General features: G+C 40.7%; 1 protein-coding gene across 1 annotated transcript in view; it reads left to right on the top strand.

The window, feature by feature from the left end:
- The window catches only part of LOC136866672 (UDP-glycosyltransferase UGT5-like), a 139461-nt gene extending 117733 nt beyond the window's left edge, over positions 1-21728 (top strand). The window contains exons 5-7 of the mRNA XM_068226584.1: positions 9401-9623; positions 10166-10385; positions 21297-21728. Of these exons, the coding sequence (XP_068082685.1) occupies positions 9401-9623; positions 10166-10385; positions 21297-21582 (729 nt within the window). The 3' untranslated portion in view covers positions 21583-21728. The remainder of the gene's footprint in view (positions 1-9400; positions 9624-10165; positions 10386-21296) is intronic.
- The last annotated feature ends 1740 nt before the right edge of the window (positions 21729-23468 follow it).

The raw sequence follows: 23468 nt of genomic DNA, 5'->3' as shown, positions 1-23468 counted from the left end.
TCAATCAATCAATCAATCAATCAATCAATCAATCAATCAATCAATCAATCAATCAATCAATCAATCAATCAATCAATCAATCAATCAATCAATCAATCAATCAATCAATCAATCAATCAATCAATCAATCAATCAATCAATCAATCAATCAATCAATCAATCAATCAATCAATCAATCAATCAATCAATCAATCACCATTGATCTGCATTTTGGGCAATCACCCAGGTGGCAGATTCCCTATCTATTGTTTACCTAGCCTTTTCTTAAATGATTGCATGGAAACTGTAAATTTATCGAACATCTCCCTTGGTAAGTTATTCCAATCCCTAACTCCCTTTCCTATAAACAAATATTTGCCCCAATTTTTTCTCTTGGATTCCAACTTTATCTTCCATTCTAATATTTCCTACTTTTAAAAACACCACTCTATTCGTCTAGTAATGTCATTTCACTCCATCTCTTACTGACAGCTCAGAATATACCACTTAATGGAGCAAATCGTCTTCTTTCTCCCAAGTGCAACATTTTTGTAACGCTACTCCTTTGTTGGAAATCACCAAGAGAACAAATCGAGCTGTATATCATTGGTTTTTTTCCACTTCTTGAATCCTGGTGAGGGTCCCATACACTGGAACTATACTCTAGTTAGGGTCTTACCAGAGACTTTTACCTATTACTCAGTTCTTCCCTATTCACTGAAAAGCATTACACTGACTAATGATCCTATTTATGTGCTTCGCTGAACCAAATAGCAGCTTCGTAGCTTCAGATATATTGAATGGTTATTTGTCTGTTATCTCTCTTCACATCATTCAAGTGGCAAACGGTGGTTTCAAAACTTGGGGAGGCAAAGATCTGATGAGGAGTTTTAATTAATTTGGGCAGCTGAAGCATCCAATTAAAGCTAAGAAGTTATGGTCTTCATTCCGTAATATTAGGCCGTCTTGACATGGCAAGTATGTTGACGTTTCAACAACTATGCTCTAGCTATTTTCAAAATGAAATGACAGGAGTGTAGCGGACGTTCAGAAGGCTAGGTGTTCCCATAAGTATTGTCTTGCCATACGGTCAGACAGTAGACTTGCACAGTGTGACCTAGTGTGGTCAACATCAATCCTTATCACGGCGAGTGGCAATCGCCGTGCTTTACATCTTCTTACTTTATGAGACAGTTGTCATGTTTCATTGTCTTAATAAATTTTTGGTAGATACTGTCATGATATTGCGGGTGAATGCCATAACCGTGTTTTGCTCAAATCTTATCTCGTGGTGACAAAAGAGGGGTTGTGCTTCACCACTGCTGCTTTCTTAGTTTGATTGGTCACATAACTTATGTTCTTACAGTCTGAGGTTATTGTTGTGGTTGGCAGTATATGTAAAACCTTCTTGCATGAAGAGGAAATATGGTACGCACTTAGCAGTGACGTACGGTATGTTGGGATCAAGACATGGGCTACCACTAGACTTAGGTTACCCCTTTTCGATAGTTGGTTTAGTGAACGTGAAGCATTAAGCATTTTGAGCTGCAGCCAATAGCCAACGGAGAAGCCTGCTGTGTTGTCAAGCCTGCTTCACAAGCTGGCCTCTGCCACAGCCTATAAACACCTGATCAGTCGAGATGGTAGCCTAAGGTTTACCAAATTGAAGTCCGGCTTTGTGGCTAAATGGATAGAATGCTTGCGTTTGGTCCGATAGCTCCGGTTCAATTTACAGAATCAAGCCCCTCATACTGTTAATTCTCCTGGCTTGGGGACTGGGTGTTTATAACATCTTCACCATTCATTTCATCCTCATTACGTCACCGCCAAGCCTATACAGATGCTATGCACCATTATTATTATTATTATCATCGTAATCTTTAAATAAAAATGTTGAACTTTACAGCAGTCGAACCCATCGTTCACTGGTTAATTAGCTACCTCGAGAGATCAGTGGTGGTGTCCGACCCATGATCACGGGTTCAATTCCAATCAACAAAAGGGAACACTCAGTGGCGTATGCTGAGTCCAAAGCGTGGGCTACCACTAGACTTAGGTTACCCCTTCGCGATGGTTGGTTTAGTGAATGTCCAGCCTTTTAAGTATTTTGAGCTGCAAAGAAGAACAGTTGCCTTATGGATAAACAGGATAAACAGGGACATAATTACCCATACTACATGGCCTTAAAAGTAAACGAGAAAAGGTTGCACATAACTGGCCATTAACAAAAGGCAAGGAGGCGAAACTCCAACACTCCTTATAGAAATTACTAAAACCTAAGTGGGCTTACGGCCCAAAGATACAGAGGTTAATCCCATACTACAAGAGGGTGACTGAAGGAGGAACCTTTAAAGCCAAGATGAGATTTACAAAATTTAGTGTTCAAAAACTTTAGTCATCCAATTGCAAGGTTGAATGGGAGACGGCAGAGGGTCACCACCCTTCTTTCCCTTACATTACATATTTCCCGGTAGGGAATAGAAACAGAGTCCTCCGAAAACCCTACATTTAAACCACGAGTTCACAAAATTACATTAACAGAAAACGGCTAAAACCTTCCTCTCAAACTACCCGCAGGCGCTATCACATGTTTAGGACAATTCTGCCATTACCTTGTATCGCTGGATATTCTCCAAGCAGGCTGCGCCCCTGCCCCCTAGGCCTCCGTCAAGTCACACTCCCAGGCACTGGAACAATTCAGACAAGACGGCCCTAAAGTGCCCTGGTTATGTAGTTCTGTAAGGGGAAGCTTCCCGATTAAATTGAACTACACTTTGTTGATAGGCTGGATTCCTGTACACAACCCCGGTTTTGATTGGCTAGAGAACATATTTACAAGCATCTGATAGTTTGCTTACAGTAGAGGAGATACTAGCTGAAGTGTTGACAACTTCGGTACATTTAAAGAAACAGTGTTCAGAAAAAGGTTTACTAATAACAAAAATGAAATTTCCTAAGTTCTAGGTTCGTTTTTAGTACGTGAGATTGAGCTAGCACATCGATGTTAGAGCAATCTAACTGTAGAAGACGAAATTCTTTGGGAGTTTACAAGTTCAAGTCCGTTTGCATAGATTGCCTTAGAGAAGGCGCGTAGTTTAAAATAATAGCCGGGGAACCCCTGCTATTATTATTATTATTATTATTATTATTATTATTATTATTATTATTATTATTATTATTATTATTATTATTATTATTATCTTCATATGCACTAAACACATCAAACTACCACGCACCACAGAAACACGTAATACTGATGACGTCCCACCACACACCTTTGGCGTCAGGAAGGATATTCAGCCGTAAAACTAGACCTAACTACGATACGGGCTGACTAATGAATTTAGTAATAGGACAGGAATAATAATAGCAATAATAACGTTATTTTCCCCCTGTGGGTAGGGCCAGTAGAATACACTCACGGTATCTCTAGCCTGCCGTAAAAGGTGACTAAAAAGGGTCCCAGAGGCTTTAATTTCTGTAGCATTTTTGAGCCTGACATTGCTTCCAGTTATTTGTGTCAGGCTACTCGCTTTCATATTTCTTATCCGACCTCCCTTGGTCAACTCTTGTTCTTTTTCTGTCCCGATGTTGTTAGGTTTCCGAGGCCTGGGGAGTCTTTTATTGTCAAGCCATTTATGGTGCTTGTAGTTCTTTGGCCAATACATTCATTCTAAGCATTGTAGGAACTTTTCAAATTTTGCTTAGGGTGGTTGCCCAGTTATACTTTCCCTTGAGTCAATAGAAACTTGATAAACTGCATTCCTTCAGACCATTTACAAATGAAACTGACCAATTAAAGGATGATGTACATGAAATACAGGCATTAGTGTAAGTAACCACCAAACACACACTTTCCTTGAAATACAGTATACTGGTGATTCAAATTTTGCACAATGAATGATGATGACATTACATAGATAATAATAGTTTGTATGTAGATACGATAATAAGCTTTTTCACAGAGAACTTTGCTCTGCGTCTTCAAAAGATAATCTCGTCTGTTTACGAGCAAGACTTTTCTAAAAATGAATGAAGGTTTGAATCACTTGAACTTAAGAATGCTTTACCGTTGTCTATAGTAAGTGATACTCTCGTTCGCCACTAGATGACTCCCTATGCGCAGTGTGAACCATCTCGTGATGAGGAAAATAAGAATTTGGAAAAAATCGGAAAGAAATAATAATAGTGAAAGGACAAGGAAGAGAACTACCCATAAAAATCCTTAATGGCTGGCAACCACGTATTACTTAATTGACAGAGAGTGTCCCTGTTGAAATTGTCAGGATTTTTACGTATTTCCACAGTTTCCCATATAATCCCAGACCTGTAGTGCTTAGTGTGGGTAAGAGCTCGAACATCTGGTCGGCGGATGCAGGGTGAGTCTGGGCCCACAAGTGGCCACGGCTGGTTCGTGGTCCAACAGCTCTGCACTCTGACCGGCCAACTGAGCAGAGGAGGAATGGCCACGGCTCTACGCCTATAAATTCGAGAGACGAAGGGGGGCTGGTTCCCACCTTCGGTCCCCCTGTGGGTGGGGGCGGTAGAATAACACCCACGGTATCCCCTGCCTGTCGTAAGAGGCAACTAAAAGGGGCCCCAGGGGCTCTGAACTTTGAAGCGTGGGTTGGCGACCAAGGGGCCCTTAGCTGAGTCCTGGCATTGCTTCCACTTACTTGTGCCAGGCTCCTCACTTTCATCTATCCTATCCGACCTCTCTTGGTCAACCCTTGTTCTTTTATGACCCCGACGCTATTAGGTTTGCGAGGGCTAGGGAGTCTTTCATTTTCACGCCCTTCGTGGCCATTGTCTTCCTTGGGCCGATATCTTCATTTTTCGAAATGTCGGACCCCTTCCATTTTTTCTCTTTGATTAATGTTATATAAAGGATGGTTGCCTAGTTGTACTTCCTCTTAAAACAATAATCACCACCACTTCCCACCTTCGGCTGTCTTGAAAATTGTTTTCCATGGTTTTCCATTCTCCTGCACTAAGGTGAATGCCGGGACAGTTCCTAGTATATGCAACGAACGCCTACCCCCTCACTTTCTCCAAGCATGTCCTGGTCTGAGAGACGGCGTGACCGTCTAAGAGGCTCACCTCCTTCTTCAAGGAAAGAATGAAAACAGGTTAGTAGTAGTCGAACATCTTTGGAACTCGACGTCATGGCCCATTGATAGGTTGCGCTCAGCTATTGCTGATTTGTCTGGCTGGTTGTCACGGATATTACGTTGTTGTTCCTTGATACGAGTGCCAATGGAACCGGAATGTTTGGCCAATGTATACCTTGCCGCAAGTACAGGGAATTTTGTACACTCCAGGTGTTATTTCGTATGGCTTATTACTAAGAGTGGTGCAGCCTTTGTAAGGCAGACCCTTCAACGATGACGGGCACCGTGTGAGTATAATGTATCTTTAAAAAAATAAGGAAACAATATCTTCCACGGAGAAACTTTATTTTACAGGCAGACAAAAGAATACATAGTAGTACACATTGCTATTCAACATACTCACTATTCTTATCCAAGCTCTTGTTCCTCTACACAAGACATTGATGTTGGGGGGGGGGGGGGGGGAAGTGCCGTGAGGCTCCGCCCCGCCTCACAGCCCGTGGTGACCTACCTGTTTGGACAAATGACCGACAAGCGAGTACTACCGCAGGAACATAGCCCAGTACAAGAGTACAGAATAACTTGAGGTGCAAAGGCTAGTCTTCTGCCAGCTACTTGCACCCCTCCGTAAAGGAGAAGTTATGAGAAACCTCCCTAAACCCACCAGGCAATCCCATATCTCCTTTCGGCACTGGTTACCCTGTCGCGGTCGTACCAAGACATCCCCGGCACTAGACCACTGCCGCTCAAGAGCCACTGTCACCCCCGGTCCATGGCCACCTGCAAGGCTTTCAAGGTAGAAAATGGAGAAGGTAATAAAATAACAAATACATCTTGACGCGCGGTCGAGAGAGAATAAAGAAATAAAAAGTAGTCTTGCAAACGCCCATGCGGATGGCCAGTAATGTGAAAGCTCTTCCCAAAGGAGCTACTTCGCATACCCCCTTCAAAGTAGGATATTTTTGCAGCCGCCACTTATAACATTAAGGACGGACTGCATAGAGAATGTGGTGCCGCACATTGTCACAGCGGTGGTGGTGAATGTTGTTTTAAGAGGACGTATAACTGGGCAATCATCCTCCTATAACACTAATCAGAGTGGGGAGGGGGGGGGGGGCGAGTAGAAGGAACCCGACAATTAGAAAAAGTAAGGTATCGGCCAAAGAAAGACAAAGTCCACTACGGGCATGGAGATGAATGACTCCTTAGGCATCGTGACCTAATACCGTCAGGGTCTGAAATGAACAAGAGTTGATCAATGAAGGTCGGGTAGGACAGATGAAAGTGAGGAGCCTGGCACAAGCAATGCCAGGGCTCAGCCAAAGACCCCCTGGTCGCCAACCCACGGTCCCAAGTTGTCCCTGGAGCCCCTTTTAGTCGCCTCTTGCGACAGGCAGGCGATATCGTGGGTGTTATTCTACTGCCCCTAACCAGGAGATTGACTGATTGATTGATTGATTGATTGATTGATTGATTGATTGACAGGCAGGATATATCGTGGGTGTTATTCTACTGCCCCACCCAGGAGATTGATTGATTGATGGATTGATTGATTGATGATTGATTGATTGATTGATTGATTGATTGATTGATTGATTGATTGATTGATTGATTGATTGATTGATTGATTGATTGTCAGTGGTTTATACTGGGATCAAGACGTGGGCTGCCAGTAGACTTAGATTACCCTTTTCGATGGTAGGTTTAGTGAACGTCAAGCCTTCAGCGTTTTGAGCTGCAGCCAATAGCCAACGGAGAAGCCTGCTGTGTTGTTAAATCTCCTTCACAAGCTATTGCCCTAGCCTCTGCTGCTGCCAATGCTCAACCCCAGATCAGTGGAGATGGTAGCCGAAGGTTTAGCAAATTAAAGTCGGGCTTTGTGGCTAAATGGATAGAATGCTTGCCTTTGGTCCGACGGCCCCGGATCAATTTTGAGAATCAACCTCCTCATACTGTTAATTTCCCTGGCTTGGGTACTGGGTGTTTATGACGTCTTCGACATTTATTTTATCCTCATTAGGACACCACCAACCCTACACAGATGCCATGCACCATTATTATTATTATTATTATTATTATTATTATTATTATTATTATTATTATTATTATTATTATTATTATTATTAAATACAAATGCTGAATTTTATAGCGGTCGTACCTATCGTTCACTGGTTTATTAGCTTCCTCGGGAGATCAGTGGTGGTGTCTGACCCATGATCATGGGTTCAATTCCAACCAACAAAAGAGAACCTGAAAGATTGCATTTCATTTTAGCAGTTGTACCTATAAAAATAAAACTATATTGCTCCTATAACAGCAGCCCTGCAGTGTCTTCCTACACGGATGTAGAAGGAAAAGGGACTGAAATACCAGCACTCTGTTATCTATATGATTAAGTCAGAAGTATGAGATGAGGAAGTAGTATATACAATGAGTAACGCATGGTTGAAGGTTAGTAGTGGCGATCTGACGATCCGAAGCCTAGTACACCTATCGCCCTGGACCACGCACCTATCCAATATACAGCAACAAGCTGCTATTGGTGAATAGAGGGGAGAGGGATGAGAGTTTGGGCTGCGATATCAGTCTCCGATGCTTAGCTCTCAGAAATACGTGCGACGTTTTTTCTCACTGCTTTCAAGTTTGGCACAATGTGTCAGATGCTGACGTTATAATGTGCTTTAGACTTCGATCGTTCTCACTTGAGGTTTGGGCTTCACCGATAGCCTTGGTAGCCCTCAGTATACGCCACTGGGAACACTAAACCAGAAGGATTGCATTTCATTTTAGCAGATCTACCAATAAAAATAAACTATATTACTCCTATAACAGCAGCCCTGCATTGTCTTTCTACAAGGATGTAGAAGTAAGCGGGAGTGAAATACCAGCACTCTGTTATCTATATAATTAATTCAGAAGGATGAGGTGAAGAAGTATATACAGTACACTGAGTAAGGCATGGTTGATAGTAGCGGCGATCTGATGGACCGAAGCCTAGCACACCCTTCCCTCCCCGTTCGTTCTCCGTGCCTGTCAAGCATATAGCAGCAAGCAGTGTGAGTTGAATCAAGGGAAGGGGGATGAGAGTCTGGGCTGCAATATCAGTCTCCGAAGCCTTGTTCTAAGAAATACGTGCGACGTTTTTCCGCACTGTTTTCAAGCTTTGTAAATGGAACAATGTGTCGGATGCTTACATTATAATGTGCTTTAGACTTCCATAATTTGCATTTGAGGTTTGGCCTTCACTGATAGCCTTGTTAGCCCTCAGTATACGCTACTGCGAGGCCGACGAGACGACGCTACTGGCACCTAGGCTATAGAGAGGAACCGGGCGTAATCACAAGGATGTTTCTTTTATGGTTGTTAAGGCGGTGTCGATGCTGATATTCTTCGAAGCTTTGCTAGACTTGTCCATAATTGTTCCAATATCTCTTCGTGTTTCTTAACAACCTTGTCGTCTCTATATTCTTTTATCAATTAGCTCGTAAAGCTGAGAGGAGATCCTCCACGTTACTCAGGTATAGAACTGTTGGTTTCTGTAGGTTAGATGGTGGGTGTCCCTCCTCATAAGCATGTTTAGGAATGGGCATTTCCCAGCACTTCTTTCTCCACTAGAACTGGATTTTTTGGTGGATGCTATTGAGATGTTGGAGAAACTTGAGCAGCATTTTTCATTGTGTGGTCAAAGGTCGAAGGTGTCATCCACTTAGTAAAACCACTTGGTGGGCTTATGTATCAGCATCTTCAGTGCAAACTTCTGACACTTCCCCACGTAGACACTGGTATCGAACGGTTTTAAGGGGCTAGCCATGCTAGCTAGTTTCTTCATAACTGGAGTCCGGATTATTAGGTACTAATAGGTTAGAATGCAAACTTACTTAAGCCAGTAACAAGTGTACCCTACACTGTACAACGGTCATGATATGAGATTTGCATAGATATTAGGGAATCAGCCTATATAACTCCTCGAATTTATGCTACTCTTCCTACATTATGGTACAACGGGTTGCATGACACTTCCTACAAACCAAATTACTTTGCAATCTAACCTATTGCCACCTACAAATCCGAGGTATATTCATAACATCTGTCACCCCACTTGAAGTATGTTGCCGATAAACAGTGACTGAATAGAGCCTACATCGTACAGAACTGTGTACCATCTGGATGAGAAATCGTAGCTACTAGCAGAAAGGTTGTAAAATTTACACACTATCAAAACTGAGCACTGTGCCGATATTAATATTTGTTCCTGTTTCTGAGCGGGGAATCTGGGCATAATCTAACTCATTTATTATCTTTCCATCTAGGACATCAAGAATTTCCTCGATGGTGCCGAGCATGGAGTTGTTTACTTCAGTCTTGGATCCATGGTAAGGAGTGAGCGATTGCCCAAAGAGAAACTGAATCACTTCGTCCAGGCCTTCTCCGAGATACCACAGCGCGTCCTGTGGAAATGGGAGGCGGACGTCTTGCCAGGACTGTCCAGCAACGTCATGCAAGCTAAATGGATGCCTCAGCAGGACATATTGCGTAAGATACAGTCCTGGAGTTATAAAGTTATGTCGTTTGTGTTATCACTCTATAGACTGGTTTGCCACCCTATCTTCTGCTAACTTGTCCATTTCTATGCAACTACTACATCCTGCTTATGCTCTAATCTGCTTGTCATATCCATACCTTTGTCCACCTCTTCCGTTCTTACCGCCCACACTTCCCCCGTAAACCAACTGAACAAATTCTGGGTGACTTAAAATGTGTCATATCATCTTATCGCTTCTTCTCATCAAATTTAATGAAATCAGTCTCCTCTCAACCAGTTTTCGGTATCTCTTCATCTGTGATTCGATGGAACAATCTCACCTTCAGCATTCTTCTGTAACACCACATTACGAAAAACTTGTATTCTCCTTCTTTCTGAGCTAGTTATCATCCATGTTTCACTACCATACACTTGCATTTACTGGGATTCGAACTACGGCTGCCGTGGTGAGAAGCCAATGACATAGATACACTACCGGAATGTTTCAAGAGGAATGGAATTTACTATGTAACATTGTTATCTTTGTCAACAGCACATCCAAATATCCGTGTATTCATCACTCAAGGCGGACTTCAGAGTTTTCAAGAGGCAGCATACCATGGCGTTCCTCTCATTGGAATGCCTTTCTTAGGAGATCAAAAGTACAACGTTGGAAAATATGTGTCTGCCAAAATCGGTGTCTGCCTGCCACTCAACGATCTGACTAAGGAGACATTGCTGGAAGCTCTTGGGAAAGTCATCAATGACTCAAGGTGAGTTGCTTGTCAGAAAAACAACGTTTATTTCTTGTCTAGTTGTTACCAGTGTTATTAGCTATGGGTTTACTCTTTGTCTTATATCGCATATATATCTTACTGTATACAGAATATACTACATTTAAATGTTGTCTTTACATGTTATGAAGGGGATCAGCGGTAGAGTGTCGGCCTCAGAATCCCAAGATAGCGGGTTCAAACCCGGCAGAGGTAGTCGGATTTTTGAAGGGCGGAAAAAAGTCCATTCGACACTCCATGTCGTACGATGTCGGCATGTAAAAGATCTCTGGTGACACATTTGGTGTTTACCCGACAAAATTAATTAAATCTCAGCCATAGACGCCCAAGAGAGTTTCGGTTTACTCGGTCTGCCATCTAGTGGGGGCCTAGAGTAAAACGGAACGTCGAAATTGACGAGCAGACAGCCAGATGGCGTCAAATTGAAATGTCTGCACACGGTAGCTGAGGCCATACGATTATTATTATTATTATTATTTAAGGGGAGGATATGAAAACATTTCTGGTACAAGATTCCCTTGCTAATTCTAGTTCTAATATGAATATAGTTGTTCCGTTATTGGACATTGTATATTTTCCAGCTAACTCATTCCTGGTTGTCAAGGTTGACAACTATATTGATATTATAAATTTAAGCATTCGGGACAAATATTTCAGTATCCTTATGGGAAACAACATCTAGACCATCGGATGGCCAGGCATGCATCAATTTTTAAAAATGAGACAAAGTCTCTCATAGTGCATTGGCACTGCCGCTGGCTCCAAGTAGCCTAAGCAGTGGCCTTCACGGATTGAGGGCGTAACCCTCCAGGTGGCTCTCCCCACCCCTTCAAGGTGGGTAATGAAAACAGTAATTGATACATAGTGTACCCGCTCAAAGCCTGAGTCCCAACCAGCATTTATCTCAGGGAGTGTTACGGTCCGAATCTATCGCAACTAATAAACAATAAATTTATATTTTGAGATATAAGATCTCAAACTAAATGTAAGGGCGCCATCCAATCAGTACTACAGGGTTGAACGGGACACTCTAATCTTTAACTTTAAGGCTCATCATAAAACACACAAATTATATATCTATTCAGATCAAAGGGAAATTATGAAGGCTCCATCGTAGGGATGGGGACGGATATTTAAACGGTCACCAAGGGTTTACTATTCTACAAGAACAAGAACCTGGAACTGTTTCCTTGCAAATGCTAAAGGAGCATTTTATTTAAGTAAACAAATTAATTTTTACACACAATCAAAATCTGTTGACCCTTGATTTGCCGGTAATTTGGCAAATTATTTCTGAAAATGATTACATAATATTTATCACTTCTGACCACCCTTCCATTTGGGTGGTGGAACCGTTGATATCTGAAGGTATCAGATTTACCTTCGTTAACACCATAACCATACTTGGTCGTGGACCAATTACCTGTTGGCTAAGTAGGCGCGATCACATGGACCATGTTATCGCCTCCACTTTGATTGAGATGAGACCAACCCGGGAAACTACAAACTCTCCCCGGGTTCCTAACCAAGATACGCTAATCGTTAGTTGAAGGAAACGACAAAGGTACTATAACCTAATGGTCCAGATGTAGGGATCTGCCTTCATTTTACAACTATTAACTTAACTTATTATTTACAACACTTGACATTATTACGTTAATTCGCCAGCTGACTTCCCTAGTATCATTTATCATCAACATCCGAAATAATAAAATAAAATAAAAATATTAAATTATTATTATTATTATTATTATTATTATTATTATTATTATTAATAGTGGAAATCGTGATTATCGTAACCCGTAATCATCCTCGCTATAATACTTCAACTTCTCGCTCTTATTATTCTCATCTAAAAAAAAGTAGCTTCCTTTTTTTATTCTTCTCCTTCTTCAAATATTCTCATTATTATTATTATTATTATTATTATTATTATTAGTTAAAAATCTCAAATTTTTCATTTCAACTCCCAACATCATTATTATGTCCAAAATATAAAAAAGTAAATTATTCTTCTTAAAAAAGTAGGTTTTTTTTACTTCAAATATTATCATTATTAAAGTGGTTTGAAAATTTCAATATTTTCAATTCAATTCCCACCATCATTATTGTGATCATAAATAAAATTTAAAAAATTCTTCTCCTTCTTCAAATATTTATTATTATTATTATTATTATTATTATTATTATTATTATTATTATTATTATTATTATTATTTAAAAAAATAATTTCGCTTGTTACACGGTAGTCCACTCTTAATATGTTTAACGCATAACCCCTTTTTCAATTCCGATTTATTTTGGCACTAATCAGTCCAGACATGATTTACTTGGAATATTATTATTCTTTCGAGAATCTTTATTTTTATTCCCCATCTTTATAATTTAGTCACATACGTCCTCTTCTAAACAGAAATCACCAAGATCCGAATTCACATCGGTCGGGACATAATAGTGTTCGAACCCGCAACCTTATTTTCGTACTGTCGTTAATTCATGGAGACCATATGCTCCTAAGACAATTCTCAAATCCCATAACACCTCGCAGTTGGGCAAATACCTCCAATCTCTGCAAGTGTTAAATTATTCCTTCCTTTTCCATTTTGAAGTCCATTTATCCATCGGAACTCTTCAAAACATTTTCATTAATTAACCCTCGGTGTGTGGACTCTATTCTGCCACTCAATACACCGGTATAGAAATACAACCTCTATGTAGGCCTGAAGATCCATCTGTTTCTTCATCAACATCAGTACAATTCACTTTTATTTCGGGCCGAATTTCTGTCCCACAAACTCCAAATCTCTGCTTTTGGCTCAAATCACTCTGGGCCTCAAACATAGCGTGACCATATTATCAAAATGCCTATCTCGACTCTACCAAATTTATTTATGATTATTATGGGGTCCAAAAACGTTAAATCAACAATTAGTGTTAAAATCGGATTCAATGCCCAAATTAAATATTCATACCACATAATATCTCCACATTTAAATTACTTTGATTTGCAATCATTCTATCCAACTAGGCCCGTGCCTTTATTCTCAAAGATTATTATTAAACACGCCTTTACACATTACCCAATATTAATTTATTACTCCGACACTTCTACAGATTATTATTATTTTGTCCACTGGCGAACTTCGCGATATTTACAAACAAATCAATGGACTTCATTCCGTCCCACAATAATTTAAATCACTTGGCAACCCTACCTCTGGATTATCTTAACCACTTGCCTTAATATCTATAAAACATCCGATAACGTAAAATACTTTGGAAGCACTTCTAAATGAATATTAACATTATCTTTACGTGAAACGTGCTCCATATCATATCAAACAACTCAAGCACTTGAATGAACAACTCAACCCTACTATACTCTATTTAATAATCAAAATTATGATGAGTGCTTGATCTAATCATGTACATATTAATTTGTCCCTTTGTCTATCTATCTTTGAATTTATACGAGCCGGAGACGGCTCGTTTCACAATCAAGTTACCATGATAAAATAATATGATTTCCTCCCCCTAACGATAGCAATCTACACATATTTGAAAAGATTACTTATCTCTGGCATTGTAGTCTGCTAAAACCGGACATGGAGCCTGGCCCCTCCGGTTTTTAGCACTGCATTCCACTGGTATTCATGCCAGCTTGAAGAATTAATCCTTGACCCTTTTCAACTTTACACAGTTTGAATAAAAACAAATAAAATAACTGTTGCACTTTGGAATAATTTCCACCCTAAATTCTACTCACAAATTTTACACTCTCGGCCTTGTATCTAGCCCACTTAATGTAGATATACATTCTTCATTCCTTTCCCGGACACTAGGAACATGGGATACCTCGGGATCCCCTTTACAACGGCCCGTGCGCGCACTTGTATTTCCGTCACGCGTTCACACAGCTGACCAGGTCTCAGTTTATAATCGACTGTTTACTAGGTGAAATACATCAAACACTCGTGATCGTTCTCACGTAACGTACTTCCTAATCTGTTGGTAGAATCTCACACTCCGTAAGTTATGCTTTACTGAGTCCTGTAACTATTTGAAACACTTCATACTAGTATAATGCTCAAGACTGTAATATGAGCTACATCACGTTATGAATCACTGTACTATGTGACAATATAATACTTCGAACCCTACTCCACGAGTAAGTACACACATGCACCCCTGGCGTAATTACGGCTCGAACAAATTATCAGAAGTTGTCATGCACCCCAGGCGTGGTATCCGCTCGAACGCTTTGTCAAAAGTAGTTCTCAGTCCTTGTCCGCGACCTCATATTTATACTTCTATCCCCTCTCTCCCGAGTTCAGAGGAGGTCATCTTAGGACGCGCAGTTCCGATACCCTCATACGACAATTTGCGGTTCGACCCGTGGCTTAAATATGATATCCAATGATGTAATTATGTTCTCAAATGCTCTATACCAATTCTCAACTATTATCGTTCGCTGGTAATGGATATATTTGCGAATTTAGCTGCCGTATCCTGGCCTGGGATTTCGCCCTCTATTGTGGCGTCCTATGCCTCCAGCCAATCAACGAATAGCGTCCATGAATTCTCAGAATTACATGCAATCTCCCACAATTATTAACTTTTTATAAGTTTTATAATATAGTAAGGCTCCTAAATTCCACCTTATTCTGAATTGATAACTCACTCCCTTCTATCAGTTTAATCCGCGGAGTTAGCCTCACTAGTGCTTCTTACAATACGAAGTTGTCGCCTTGCTTTGGTCAGGTGAATTTTTCCATTAGTCCACCTAAACCACGTGACCGGGAAGGCTCATATTTTTTCTTCCAGTGCCAACCCTGCGTTCAACTCCCGCTAGTACATGGAGATACCCCTACGTCATTTCTCAGAAATTTGCACCCAGCTCTCTGCGCTGTCGCCACTACCTATTCTGCTCGGGGCTATGAAAACTTGTCAACAACTCGTGCCTTTCTCTTTCCCCCTTCGTCACAATTTCTGAGAATTCTAATTCTGCCGTTCATTGTGTTTGTTAATCTCAGGGGAGACAATAGTCTGTGCATGTTTCACCATACCATCTCGGCCTGACCTGCTCTTACTGTATATACAGTAAGATATTCTTTATTCTGAAAATGAATTATATTTTCCTCAATAAATAATTACAATTGCATGACGCTTATCACACCCCCACCAGGGCGCAATAGATAGATAGCCTCCACGGTATGCACTAGCCATGTGTCTCGGTGGGTGTGCCATTTACCAAATGATGGTTCAACTTAGCACACTGGGGCGAAACACTGGCAACCAGGAATGAGTTAGCTGGAAAATTTATAATGTCCAGTAACGGACCAACTGTATTGGTATTGTAAATTTACTCATTCGGGACAAATATTTCAGGTTCCCTATGGGAATCAACATCTCATTCAAGTTCTTCCAATGGCGCCATGATTGAAAACGTGCAGGATAGTTACATTTTACTTGTGCGATTTGGTAAGTTAGGTTGCAGAAAGGAGTAACAAACACACATCAAGAACTGCATCATTGAAGTAATAATAATAATAATAATAATAATAATAATAATAATAATAATAATAATAATGAAATCACTAATTTTCTGGACAGGCTTACATTTTGTAATAGGATTATAAAGTTTCGCGGTTGTAAAGAAAAAGAAAGAAAGCGTGCAACTGTCTGGACAGAAGAAAGAAGAAAATAGCACAGTGCAAGGATGAAGGAGTTTTCGAGTGACAAAAAATCAAGAAAGTAGACGAAAATATGATGGAAGTTACTATACAAGGTCCGTAGATGGCCGAAATTGAATAAAGTCGAAGAAGAAGAAGAAGAAGAAGAAGAAGAAGAAGAAGAATGCTCTCTTGTTACTCCGTGTATAGGTAGTACACTCTATATAAAAAAGAAAGAACAACGCACCGGGAAGGCGTTGTCCCATTGTAAGGAAATTACGTATGCAAAGACATTCGGATCGAACATGCAAATGATTCAAGTTTCGTGTCCAATGAATGAATAGCGGGAGCTCCCGCGTATCCGAACTGCGCATGCTTTAGGTGTATATTAGACGCGATTCTGAAGCTTATGCTCAAAGTAGCTGTTGCTTCGACTGCGCTATCTTATCGTCGACTGTAAGAATGCCACGTCGAAGGATTCGTGCTTGTTACGAGCTGATGTCAGAGTTTTAAAGAGGTCGTGCAATCGGATTGAAAGAAGCTGGTTGGTCGAATTTAGTTGTCGCTGGACATTGGGGTCGAAGTGATGCGGCGATCAGACGATGCTGGCAAGCGTGGGTCAGCAACGGCAGGCATCAGCGTCAGGACGGCATTGGTCGAGCGAGGGCCACAACAGTACGGGCAGACAGAGCGACTGTCACAACAGCTGTCACAGCACCGGATAATTATCAACGATCCAGTGTGTGACCCGCACCCATGTGTCCACCATGACCATCAACAGACGCCTGAGCGAGAGGAATTTGCGCTCTTACCGCCTGTTACGCCGCTTACCACTCACGCCTGTTCACCGTCAAGCCAGATTACAGTGTGCCGCGCTCGAGTAACGTGGAACTTCGCTGACTGGGGACATATCGTTTTAGTGACGAGTCCCGTTTCCAACGGTGCCCTGACGACAACCGCAAACGTGTTTGGAGACGTCGAGGTCAGCGTGGGGATCCTGCCTTGACTATCGCACACCACACAGCCCCACAACAGGGGGTGATGATCTGTGGTGCCATCTCCTTTGATAGCCGGACCCCTCTGGAAGTAATTCCTGGCAAACTGATAGCACAGCGGTATTTTGATGACATTCTACGGCCGGTTGTGTTACCGTTCCTTCAGCGACATCCAGGCCTTACCTTCCAACAGGATAATGCCTGGCCGCACACGGCACGTGTTGCTATGAACTGCCTTCAAGCTTGCCCTATCCTTCCTTGGCCAGCTTGGTCGCCGGATCTCTCTCCCATAGAGCACATTTGGGACGTCATGGGAAGGCGATTGCGAACATCCCGGAATGTCGCCTATTTAGCCCAACAGTTGGAGACCATTTGGCACGGAATTCCGCAGGACACCATTTCGGAACTTTATCAGTCTATGCCACGTCAAGTGACAGCTTGCATCCAGGCCAGGGGTGGACAAACACCTTATTGACGTTCTCACTTTGTAACGTTCTAACTCTGCAATAAATCATTCGATTGTTCTGCACTTTCGATCGTTTGTTTTTCTATGTCTGTTCCTGACATCCACCGATTTTTATCGCCATCGGACAATTCCTTCGTGGTGCGTCGCTTTTTGTTATACAGTGTATTAAAATTGTAAAACACATTTCCGTTATTTAGAAGTATCACTAACGGAGCAAGAGCTCGATACTTATTCGCCATCCCTGATACGTTTAGGTCTATATCTGAAAATAATTTGGAGTGGATCTAGTGTGTTGGTGTCTGTGCTGACGGTGCTCATTTCATGTTCGGTTATTACGAAGGATTACAGGCACTTATTTGAAGCAAAGCCTCTGATGCACTGTGAAACCATTGAAATTATTCATAGAGAATCATACGCATCAAAAGTATTACACTTACACTTAACAAGGTCTTAGAATTCACTGAGAGTGTGGAATATAAAAACCCAGTTGTTGAAGGTAAAGTTTCTCAACCAAAAAGAGAAGCTTTCAGGATATGGGAGCCAAGGACATAACTTTGATGTACTACTGTCCGCGATGGCTTTTCCAAGTTAATATTGTGACTCGTGCGTTTGAACAGTGGCAGTAAATTTGTTTTTTTAAAAATAAATAAGTCCGCCTCTGTGGTGTAGTGGTTAGCGTGATTAGCTGCCACCCCCGGAGGTCCGGGTTCGATTCCCGGCTCTGCCACGAAATTTGAAAAGTAGTACGAGGGCTGAAACGGGGTCCACTCAGCCTCGGGAGGTCAACTGAGTAGAGGTGGGTTCGATTCCCACCTCAGCCATCCTGGAAGTGGTTTTCCGTGGTTTCCCACTTCTCCTCCAGGCGAATGCCGGGATGGTACCTAACTTAAGGCCACGGCCGCTTCCTTCCCTCCTCCTTGCCTATCCCTTCCAATCTTCCCATCCCTTCACAAGGCCCCTGTTCAGCATAGCAGGTGAGGCCGCCTGGGCGAGGTACTGGTCATACTCCCCAGTTGTATCCCCCGACCAAGTGTCTGAAGCTCCAGGACACTGCCCTTGCGGCGGTAGAGGTGGGATCCCTCGCTAAGTCCGAGGGAAAAACCGAACCTGGAGGGTAAACAGATGATGATGATGATGAAAAATAAATAATATAAGCAAGCATAAAATTTTGTGAATAGATATGTTTTGGCGAAACTGGCGTACGTTATATGTTGTAGAACATACCAGAAACATGGACCACTTCACCAAGAGGACCCTTATTTCAGGCCCTTATTTCATCGAGGCTGTTGCAGAGAATCCAAAAACAGTGGACCAAGTAGTCTGCAGAAACCTCATTATTACCCCATTCTTGCGGGATTTGCGCCGTTTTTGTCACACCAGAATCTTACACCTCCAAGGACAACGGATGCAGGAAGAAAGAGCTACAGCTGACAGTATGGGGGGAGTGACTTACTCTTCTCCAACGACACTTTGGAGCATGAACATGTTCAATAATCTTCAGAAATGTTACGAACCATGTGTAGAACATGATGGTACTGATTTTGAACTGCTGGTCACCTACAGTACTTACGACCCTTTGGTGTGCCGAATGAGAGCATTGTGAGCTAGGTCATACATATACTGAAGGCCTTGATATCTATCTTGAGACATCACCTCTACGCTGTCCGGCTCCATGGCCAAATGGTTAGCGTGCTAGCCTTTGGTCACAAGGGTCCCGGGTTCGATTCTCGGCAGGGTCGGGAATTTAACCATCATTGGTTAATTTCCCAGGCATGGGGGCTGGGTGTATGTGTTGTTTTCATCATCATTTCATCCTCATCACGACTACAGGCGTCAAATCAAAAGACCTCCACGTGGCGAGCCGAACCCGTCCTGGGATTTCCCGGAACTAAAAGCCATACGCCATTTCATTTTACCTCCACCCTCCACCAATATAGTTAAATCAATTAAAATATTTTATCTGCTCCTTCTTTGTTGCTAAGGATTTTTTCCCAACATTATTCATTAATATTATTGTTTAACTTTCATTCCGTATTGTAATTAATAACTAAATATATATTGTGTGATATTCTTTGTCAGTTTGTCAACCTCCATCATTTGAGGAATAATAATAATAATAATAATAATAATAATAATAATAATAATAATAATAATAATAATAATAATAATAATAATAATAATAATAATAATAATAATAATAAAATTGTTTCGGGGATTCTGTAGAACACAGAGGTATAAGAATGTGCGGGCGTAAATGGGTGGATTGAGAAAAGATCAAATTTTAATTTATAACTCAAAAATTTGGAATTTTATTTCTTTCCTTGTTTTTCTCATTTCGGATTTTAAACTTAGTAAAACATTAACAATAACAATTGAATAGATAAAGATTAGCTCGTGAGCTTGAGAAACAATATTAGAAATGCCTAGAACAATCAAACAACAACGATTTGACAGAATGAGTCTGAAGCTCCCAAGTTACAAATATTACTCTGCTCCATTCAGTTAACCCTCTAGGAGACTGAGCTCCAAAATTGAATGCATTCAAAAGAGCGTCATTGTTCCACACACTTAAATCTCTAGAAGGCTACTCTCCAAAATTGCAAGATTCAAGCCTCTTTAAGGCACAATCTAACTTTAACATAAGGTCAATACGAACAGTTTTCACTGTCTTACCTGCTTAACAGTCTAAGTTACATTTAAATTGCATGTTAAATGGTCACAGGGGCAATAAATGCCCAATCTACCTGCCCTTAGTGGGAAAACAAAAGATTAAAGTTATTGGCTGAAAATCAAAATGTTAGGAGGCGAACTCTTGCACTCCTTCGAACTTCAATTAAAAATTCTTAAAACGTTATGTGGGCTTATGGCCCAAAGTTACAGAGACCAAGCCTATACTATGGAGGTGACTAGATGGAGAGAAAATTTAAATTACTAAGGAAAGAGATACATTTTAAAGTTTACGAAATCATAATCAGCTCAATACCAAGTTAATGTTGAATAAAATAGAGTTCACATTCTTTATTCCCTAAGTTAGGCTAAGGTCTTTAGACTTGGTTGAACATTTACATGGGATATTGAATTTCATATTAAGAAAGTATTTTAAAACCTTCCCCTCAAGTTAGTTTTCTGTGACTATTACATGATGAAAAGATGTCTGCCATTACCTTGAGCTGTTGGGCCTTCCGGGGATGGACAAGGCAAGCCCTCTGCCTCCTCTACGAACACACTCTAAACCTCTTGACTGGAGCGATCGAAAGACAACATGGCCCAGAAGGTCCCAGTTTTTATAGCGGAGAGGATGTTTCCAGAAATCTCTGGGCCGAGCCCCTGTACACAACATCAAAGGTGATTGGCTAATTTAATAAATATTCAAAATTTGTGATTGGTGGAAAATTTAAGAAGGTGGGAAGGGATAGAAGTGTTAGTAACCTTAGAACACCAAAAGCAATCTAATAACAATTCAGTTTTGAAAACATTGACACAACAAAATTAATTGTTCATCCTCGCACCAGAGGGGGCACGTAAGTGGACAGGAGAGCCTTCTGACGATAAACGTTCAAATTTCTTCCACTAGAAGGTTCACTGTTCGTATTACAAGTGGCCTTCTAAAAGGCGCTTAGTTTGAATGTTCGCAGTTGGTGTACTTCCGGTACAATAATAATACCAACGCAATTAAATAACTTTTCAGTTTGGTTGTTTTGCAACGTATGGTAGTAGCTATTAATCGATTGACATGTTCTGCCATGTTCTGTTTCAGTTACCGTGAAAATATGAAGAAGTTCTCTGCGGTGTACCGGGAGGAGGTAGGACCTTCTCTGGATCGAGCCATCTGGTGGATAGAGTATGTAATTAGACATAACGGTGCTCGTCACTTGAGATCGGCAGCGCTCGATCTTGCCTGGTACCAGTATCTACTTCTAGACGTCCTGGCATTCCTGGGTTTAGCTCTTGTAGCTGCACTCTCAGTCACGTACGTTGTGCTGAAGAAAACCATCACTCTCTCCAAACGATATTTCTTTACTTCAAAACTGAAGAAAAGTTAAAATATTGTTTACATTATAAGAACTCTGTTTCTTTCAAGTGATACTCTCGAATATGTGCGAATTAAAAAATTATGTGAGATTTTTAAAATGAAATACAGTTTCTATACACGATTGTTTACTTCGTTGAAATAAAAAATAAGAACTAACATTGTTGTAGTTTCATTTAACCACTAGTTGTAGTACCCGGCATTGCCCGGATAGTTTTTGAATGTTTACCTTTAAGATTTGTAGAATTCCTCATTGATACGTTGATTAATATTTTACAATCTGTAATGTAGTTTTAGAGTTATTTATATGTGTTCGATTTCAAGTTTAAATTAGTTCATTTTTGAGTATATCTTTGACATTGTGGAAGCCCTAGTTGGCTGGCAAGTAGTTGATCCTTTCAAAAAGAAAATACTGTTGTATGTATTTACCCATCGTGCTATAGATGTGGTGTACACGATTCCAACTGTCATTAACACTATCACCAATCAGCCTTGCGATCCCAAATACTGTGGATTCAACACTAATCTTGGACATTTTAGACTATTTACTTTTCACCCCATCTCAGCCCCTATCCCAATGGAGGCTGAACGTGGGCTCAAACGGTATCTAGTTCATCACAATTCATCTCAGCAACACATATGCAGTGGATTTGACATTATTATAATTTTTTCATTATTTTTACATGCCATCCCCTCCCATTTCTCACCCCTAGCCGGGATAGGAATTTCTCACCTCCCTAGTATTCTTTTTCTTATTTTCAAGATGGTAAGTCATATGTGTACCAAGTTTGGTTGAGACCTAAGCTGGAACATACATACATATGCACATAATCTTGATCATTTTGGGTGGTTTCTGTCTCATCACTTCTCACTGCCCATGCCAATGGGATTGCACTCGGACTTAGATGACATCCGGAATTTCATTGTTCATCCCAATGACCCCAAAAACGATGGGTTCGAAAATAACATTGTTCGTGTTTGATTTTACATATAGGTCATCTTCCAATCCCCACCCTTAGGAGTGCTAGGGATGTCTCAAATCCATGGTAATTTTTTCTAGATAGAAGTCAAATGTGTCCCAAGTTAGGTTGAGAGATATACTGGAGCACATACACATACACCCATAACCTTGGCCATTCTGGACATTATTTTTGCTCTCAACCCCCATGCCTATGGGGGCTGAACATTGACAAACGGTAACTGCAGTGTCATTATTCATCTCAGCAATCCTGATAACTAAGGATTCAACACTAATATAGGTCGTTTTCCATTATTTTTATCTTTAACTCCTTGCCCTAGGGTCAAAATATCAGACACATCACAAAATAGAGAAATGCCACAGAATTATAATTTCATGTATAGACACACAACTGTTTACCTCCCAACGTGTTCCTTTTTTATTTTTTATTAGCAAGATACCTGTGCTTTGCTACCTATTTAAACTGAAAGTTATTCATCAAAGTTTTACATTTTGGAGAGTCCACTGTCAGCTGAGCCTGTAACATACACCCTCAGCTCGTACGTCAAACGGTTTGGAGGGAATGATAATTTATTTTCTGATCTAACACTGATTTGAATCCCATACGGAAGAATTTGAATGTTTTAAAACCTATCTTATTTAAAATCTAGGGTGTTAAAACGACCAACCTGCGGAATTTAATTTTTTTACATCCAATAATAATAGAGGAATGAATACTTTCTAAAGGGGGAATATTTTTAAATATTTATTAACATCTAGGGCACAGAAGACCACCCTTCATAAAAAAATAATGAGTTGGTGCCTGAAACTGTTTTAGAAGAATGGATATTGTGATTTTGAGAGTCAATCACCATATAAACCCCTTAGGGGAGAAATATTTTGAAGTATAAGATAGTTTATACCTACGACATAAAAGAAGA

Source organism: Anabrus simplex, chromosome 3 (assembly GCF_040414725.1).
Source record: "Anabrus simplex isolate iqAnaSimp1 chromosome 3, ASM4041472v1, whole genome shotgun sequence".
NCBI classification, from domain to species: domain Eukaryota; kingdom Metazoa; phylum Arthropoda; class Insecta; order Orthoptera; family Tettigoniidae; genus Anabrus; species Anabrus simplex.
Note: the sequence above shows the minus strand (reverse complement) of the source record. Positions and strands in the feature narration are given on the sequence as shown.